Genomic DNA, 7,500 nt, shown 5'->3' with positions numbered 1-7,500 from the left:
CAGTTGTATTACTCAATGGCATTGTGTATTAGTTTGATGTGGTTTTATTGTTTACACCAACTCGGCTGGCAACAGAATTAGAACGCACTATTCCGTGATTCGACGTGACTATTTGATAATTAGATTAATTCTTGTTTATCGGTGAAATGAAAATTTACGTTTTGAATAAAACAAAATCGTTCCTCTTCAACTTTTCAGCAGATATTTAACTTTTATATTCCATTTATCTCCAGCAGTAAGTTAAAAAAATACACGTCTTTCTTATATTTTCGTGGAAACAAAGGTATCTTGTTGCATACATTGGCGAGGAAAACAAAAGTATCAAATTACAAACGTTGGCGTGAAAAGTAATGCTACAAAATGAACGAAACTCAAGATAAAATACCACAATAAATTTAAAACCGTCTTGACAAACGGTAATTGTAAGTTATTTTTGGGCAAAACACAAACATGAAACATACACACGGCTAAGAGTATGTCTTATCAAGTTTTTGCCCACTCATATTCTGTAAAGAGGAAAACGCCTAGTTGACTACCAAGGGAAAGAACAGCAGGGGTGAGGACCTGTGTGACTACTACATCAGAGACGTAAATTACACTCTGTACTATCTGAAATTCTCTCACTAGTTTTTTTTTTCGCTTGTCTCCAACTACCGAGAGCCTGGAACAGGCTAGCTGAATGTAAGCATAATTGCTTCATCCTATCATTCCATGTCACGTGACACATCAACATAACCGAGCTACGGTGAACTGACCAATCAAATCCTTCCCACTGGAAAGGAAACAGTTAACCAAGCAACGATCTCTTTCCGATAGCTTTATCTTCATTCAGTCATCGCCTAAACAGTAACAATAGCCCCATTCCCAGTCGTTATTAGAGTTGTCACGCAAAACTTCTTGCCTCTAAAATAGTGGGAGAAAAATTGCATGTCAACACCGACAACGACTGCCAAGTAGAGTGTTGGGGAGCGTTGCGTGACGACCCTAGGCCATCCTTTCAAAAAACCACAGAAATAACTCAACCAAATAAAAGCGATTTAGCGCTGTATGAGTCCAAACAACTCCTACAGCTATGATCTGTCAGCTTCTCAAACTGATCCAAACCAAAACAATGTTCGTTCGTGGAAATTTTAATGATAAAAAAACCCACAAAATTTACAGTTCTACAAATTTAAATAGATTTAACGTTAAGACCGTGTAATTTACTGACCCGTCAGTCGGTCGGTCAGTCAGTCTGTCAGTCAGTCAGTCGGTCAATCGGTCGGTCAGTCAGTCTGTCAGTCAGTCAATCAGTTAGTCTGTCTGTCTGTCTTTCTATCTTTCTGTCAGTCAGTCACACAGTCAGTCAGCCATTCAGAAAGTAAGAACTTAATCATCTAGTGTACTGTTGCACACGATAGCTGGGGACACCTTACATCATCGTTTAAACTCATAGTCACAAAATCCGAAAGGCCATCAGTTTTGTATTGATTTTTCAACCTCAATCACTGTCTCTCTAATTAAAAGCCAGTATCGATTACTGACACCCACACTGTTCTGTACCCTTCACTGCACACTGAATTACAGAAAGAAAAAAAGAAGCGCAAGGAGTCAGTCGCTTCTATGTTCACCGCTGTTCTCTACTCTACTGTGTATGCCAAGGACAAACTGAAATTGAAATGCCGGGGATTTTGTGACTTTGAGCGTTTCGATAACATCTTGACAGAGATTACACTCTAAAACAAAAGTTGACAGCCTGATAGAAACGTATTCGAGAACAAAAACCTGTTTCTACGTCTGACTTTAGTACTATTACCCAGCCAGTTTTAAACTTAAAAACAACTTGCTAAATTTCTGATCGTGACTACGAAACGCTACTCCACGAATCACTGCCTCATCCCAACATGCTTAAGCTCAGGACTCAGCTGGCATAACACACAAGTGCCGCAGAAATTTACCTCGCAGAAATCATTGCACAGGCTTCCCTAGAAATACAAAAAAATGTGAGTTCGTTAGCGTGTACTGTAGTGTGGAACCCGTACGAAGGGGTTTGGGAACTGCGGTATTCTTAGCTAGCGGTTGCTCATATCTCTCCATCACTACATTGTATATGTGAAGACGTCAAAATTGAGCGTTCTATTTTTCCGTTGGATGATTTATCCTTTCGCCATTAAAATTGTGTTTGTATCAGAGACGATGATATATATCCTTTTGCCTGTACTACGCGACATTTCCATTTTGACTTGGAATACAAAGTTGTTTTAGTTCCAGCGAACTTCCTTTAAAACCTTTGCGTGACCGTTTTACCAGGTTTTTATGTTCTCCTTAGATGTGCAGATATCATAAGAATATGGTCGTTCACCTTGGCGAAGTATTCGTTCCACGGGCGAAGTACGAATCTAAAGTCGGTGAACCTACCTGAATGTTTTCCTGCACCCTGAGTTTGATCCTCAGTCCAAGCAGAGCTCCAGGACAACATGCGGCAAAGCAACAACCCTCGCCCATTCTTGAGGAGACATCAGACAGCAAAAAGCACGGGCAAAAGAGTCCCATGCAACCTGCAAATTGAACAAGTTATTAGTGTCTTGGCATATTTTTTTTCGAATCCAAAGCCACCAAAGCACATATGCCTCTTGGTCAAGAGAACGCAAATCCTGTTTACCATGGGCAACTGGTGAAAACGAGCAAGGAAAGAAAAAAGAAGGTAAGGGCAGTTTCGAAAAAAAGGTGCTAAACCAATCACAACAAGCCTAAAAAAACGCAACGAACCAAGCGTGGGAAAACGCGGCTATGCAAAGTCACGAGTCACAGTTGCCACGCTCTGATTTGTTAGAGTAAGTCACAAGAGGACTTTTATCCAATTGTAGATCTCAGTGTAACGTAAAAGGTAAAAGACGAACTTTCGAACGTGTGGGTTGTCCAGTCAAGCGATGAACATTTCACTTACATGAATAACAGTCTTCAAAGCATCCGCACAGACCAGTGCTCCAGTCACGCATTCCTTGTTGTAGCAAAACTGGAGCGGGTTGGTTCACGACAACAGTGGTGTTAGTTTGCTGAAAACCCATTGGTTGGGCCATCATTGGCTGAGGATATCCTGGCTCAGTATATCCTGGCTGCGACATGTTTCAAAGATGCTTAGCTAAATTTAAGTAAAACAGAAAAGAACAGAATGATAGTACTAAACATGTCGGTCAGAATACAGGTCAAACTAACTGTGGTTACAGACGTACAAACGAACATGACAAAAGTGGCTGCTGTTATACATCGTAATGCGTAATTTGTAAGTCATAATAAGTTATACAGGCAAAAACTAACGATAGACAAATCCGACGTTTCGGCGACATCTTGGCGCCATTGTCAAGGGAAACTAATTAAATATGCGATTTCAAGAGTAACTAAGAGTTCAGAGTTACTAATTCGCATAAGTTAGACAAAGACCTTAGCGCGAACTGAGTCTGATTGTACATTTAAACGCGGTCGTAACTGTTTAATGAGTAACATCTCATTAATGAGACAATCAAACTTATTGTGGCATTTTTTCAACACAATGGCGCCAAGATGTCGCCGAAACGTCGGATTTGTCTAACGTTAGTTTTTGCCTGTATATGTTTATCTAAATCATTGTTGATTATAATAAGTTATTATCGTGTATTGTAAGTAAGGTAATGCCAAATATTGTAAATAGTTTTTTTTTTGATGTATAGTAAGTGACGTTTGTAAGACACTAAAAGCATTAGAAATGATAATAATAATAATAATAATAATAATAACAATAATAATAATAATGTTATGATGACGATAGTAGCATTAGTATTTTTTTTTTTAAATAATAATAATAATAATAATAATGATGATGATAATAACAATGATGTAGTGTATTGTAAGTAGGTTAAGTAAGTAGAGTAAGGCAATGTAAGTAATTATGTGTTCAGCAATAATAATAATAATAATAATAAAACTTGCGTACATCGCTGTGATGGCATTTGCTGTATTTTTTGGTACATGATATTTCGTATATTTTCTTGTATATTTTCATCCTCTATGTGTATGTTACTGGAACATGCATGGCAGCCTATCACCCCCTAGTCCCCCGCGCGGCCTCTTATCTAGGATATCTTCGTTACACTCTCTCCAACTTTCGTGACGTCAGTACTTTGATTTGGTGCTGAAATTGCGTAAAAAATAAAACATACTAGGCTGGAAATATGTTTCTTTAGCATATAGCCACAAGTGTTATACTGGAAAACACCACTCGTATAATTCATACGAAACCACATCCGGGGACTCGAGTGGCTTATTTTCCATATCCTTACTAGTGAAGATATCGATGATTTCACTGACATCATTGACCCTACTCAGGCCATAAATGGCTGCTACCTAAAAATTCGTTTGTAAGAATTAATATTAGCCCAACTAACCTCGTTTTTGAGCTGATAATTCAAAAGAATTTTTACTCTCAGTCGAGGCTAGTTGACTTAATTTAAATGTATACAAAAGAATTTTTTTAAATTGGCAGCCATTTATGAATGGGGTCTATGTTTGACCCTTAAACTGTACTTAAATTTATATTGGTGTATGATCGACATATCTTCGGATCTTCCTCGAAGGTCTTCGGCAATCTTTGGTTATCTTCGGAAATCTTCAGTAAGCTTCGGAAAATGTTCGGAAACATTCGTGTGGTCTTCGGACAACTTTTGGAGAATCTTCGGATAGTGGTCGAAAATCTTTCGAAATCTTCCGTCAAAAACGTCTTATCAGTCAGTATATTTATATAATAAACAAAATAATACATGGTTGCTCGTGTTCAACTTTATATCTCACTCGTTCGCTACGCTTACTCGTGAGATATCATACGAAACCACATCCGGGACTCGGGTGACGTATTTTCCATATCCTCACTAGTGAAGATATCCATGACTTCAAGGATATCATGTTTGACGCTTACTCGTGAGATATCGAGTTGAACAACCGAAGAGATATTCCATATCTAAGAGCTCCCATGTATTATCTTCTATTCCATACTCTATTAAGCGTTTGCGTACATCGCTGTGATGGCGTTTAATGTATTTATTTGTTTTTGATGTTTCGCATATTTTCTTGCATATTTTCACCTTCTACGGGTATGTTGCACCTACAAAGTGACCAGCCCCCTGTTTGCTTGATAGCTCGATTGATAGAGGGCTGTACCGTATCGCAGGGGTCGTGGGTCAAGCTATCGACTTAATTGTTTCGTGGTGTGACAGTGAAAACAAGCGATATGATATTTCATCTCTCTCTTAAATAGAAGATATTACACGGTGGCGAGAGGATATGAATTTTATGTTCGAGTGGCAGGAACAATATCTCACGAGTGAGCGCAGCGAACGAGTTAGATATTGTTCTTGCCACGAGAACATAAAATTCATATCTTCTAGCTAACGTGTACTGTTAGATAGACATACTGATGAAGGCGTTTTTGACGATTTTCCGAAGATTTCCGACCACTTTCCGGACATTTCCGAGATTCTCCAAAACTTGTTCGAAGGTCACACGAACGTTGCCGAACATTTTCCGAAAATTTCCAAAGATTACCGAAGATAGCCGAAGACTTTCGAGGAAAACCCGAAGATGTTTCGATCATACACCAAAGAATTTAAGTACCATTTAAGAGACTAACTTATCATCGATATCTTCACTAGTGAGGATATGGAAAATACGCCACCCGAGTCCCGGATGTGGTTTCGTATGCATTTTATGAGTGGTGTATTTTCCAGTAAAACACTCGTGTCTATTTACTCGCGAATTTCAAACTGTAGGGATCTCGCTAGATTTGTTGAGGGAGTCCCTGAAAACGTAGGATTTGGTTCCTTGTGCAGGCCCGAAGTCTCTCATTTTTCCTTTTGCTCCTAAGCAGGAAGAAGAGATCCGGAGACTGAGGTCGAAGAATGTCTTGAACTCACCCGAAGTAAATGGATCCAGTTCACGGAATTTTCACCCATCGCGAAATGTGTAGAATGTGATATTTTAATTTGTGTCGTCAACTGTTTTTGTTTTTCGTTTACAATTATTACATAGAACCTGTTTTTCTTTTCCTTGCTGCAAGGACGTTCTTCCGTTTTTTGCTTTAATTTTGACGAAGAAACCCAAAATGAATTTATGAGAAACATCGCGTGCATTGCGTAACTTTGTTATGTCACGTTAACGTTTAAGTATTAAAGGATCGCGTGCAAGATGGTTTTCTTTTAGTGGACCTATCAGAAAAGATCTTCTTAGCCAATGTGTTTGTTTATATATGCAACGCGAACTCGTATCTGGTTTTCTTCTCATCGCCGCACGTTCAGTCTGACGATTATTCCTTATGACGAAATGACCTTAGCCTCCTCTTCCTCCTCCTCCTCTCCTTTATTTCGCTCCGTCGATTTTTCGCGTTGTGCCACAACTGAACGCCTGGAGGAGGCTTAAACTAACCCCAGAATGAATCATTTTATCTCGGGATTTGGCGAGATTTTAGAAACATCATGCAAACGCATCTCTGACCTCACCCGGAACAGCTAATTAAAAACATAATTATGTTCTCTTTCCTAGAAAGGAAACAAAATCTAAATCTTTTCCGGGGAAAAGTCTCAGCAATGCTAATTCAACTACATAATCAGACAGTCACGGTTTCAGGCCTTATGTGTCCAGGCATGAAGGGAATTGAGCGAGTGAACCAGTCACGACCCTGAGAATAAATTCGCCATTGGGCAATATTCAATCACTGACTCTTTTAGAGTTTTTCCTGACGTTTTGCGAGGCAGCATATAATTCAGAGATCATTTCCTTCAGTCGATCGACATTTGCTTATCAGATGTCCCGCATGTGGATACCAACAGAGTTAAAGCAATGAATGAATGCCAAGGCTATAGCCAGTTTCAAGCAAACCGAGGCACCCGTCTAAAGCATTGTTTTGGTTTTTGTCGGTTTATTTTTGAAGAGGGATAATAAAAACTAAATTACTAGGAGGAGAATTTAACCATGGACATTGCCTCAGTCATAATTGTTTTGTGGCAGAGACGGTCCTGAATGGGATGTGCTAATGTCAATAACTATCACATGTCCATCCAACCCGGAAAATATGCTACTAACTACGGGAAGAACAGGAATATATGCAGACGTGAAAATTAAAGGACGGTAAAAGATCCAGTTAATTACACTCGACTGCTAACTATATGCTAGCGGTTTTCATTTGGTGTGAGTTCAAAAAGTCAGACCAAAACCTAACTGCATGCTAAAGTACTGTAAAGTAAACGAAATCACATTTCGCATGACGGGTTAAGGGACCGTTCATTTTTTATAAGGTAGGGGGGGCTGGTGGGATTTGGGGGGGGGGCCATGCGAAAAAAAATGGCTTTCGAGGGGGGGCCATCCCAAAAAAATAAGGGAAAAAGGGGGGGTCACGTGAAATATTTTAGTAAAACTTTAAAATGGCATAATGTTTGAATATCAAAAAAATTGCTATAGAATAAACATAGAAGGCAGGATACAAATTTATTACAAACT

The 7,500-nt window shown here is 39.1% G+C and overlaps 2 protein-coding genes across 2 annotated transcripts in view; both read right to left on the bottom strand.

Annotated features, from left to right (window-relative positions):
• Positions 1 to 1,114: 1,114 nt before the first annotated feature.
• LOC110067032 (cornifelin homolog) overlaps positions 1,115 to 7,500 on the bottom strand; it is a 10,565-nt gene continuing 4,179 nt past the window's right edge. Inside the window, exons 2-4 of the mRNA XM_089290407.1 lie at positions 2,927 to 3,121; positions 2,398 to 2,537; positions 1,115 to 1,964 (exon numbers count right to left, since the gene is read on the bottom strand). Coding sequence (XP_089146533.1) covers positions 1,866 to 1,964; positions 2,398 to 2,537; positions 2,927 to 3,104 — 417 coding nt within the window. The 5' untranslated portion in view covers positions 3,105 to 3,121 and the 3' untranslated portion in view covers positions 1,115 to 1,865. The remainder of the gene's footprint in view (positions 1,965 to 2,397; positions 2,538 to 2,926; positions 3,122 to 7,500) is intronic.
• LOC149112522 (uncharacterized) overlaps positions 7,280 to 7,500 on the bottom strand; it is a 3,592-nt gene continuing 3,371 nt past the window's right edge. Inside the window, exon 2 of the mRNA XM_089290403.1 lies at positions 7,280 to 7,500. This exon is cut by the window's right edge and continues 1,262 nt beyond it. The gene's annotated coding sequence lies outside the window, so the exon portion shown is untranslated.

This window comes from Orbicella faveolata, unplaced genomic scaffold (assembly GCF_042242905.1).
Source record: "Orbicella faveolata isolate gen_17 unplaced genomic scaffold, um_ofav_v1 contig_2, whole genome shotgun sequence".
NCBI lineage: Eukaryota > Metazoa > Cnidaria > Anthozoa > Scleractinia > Merulinidae > Orbicella > Orbicella faveolata.
Note: the sequence above shows the minus strand (reverse complement) of the source record. Positions and strands in the feature narration are given on the sequence as shown.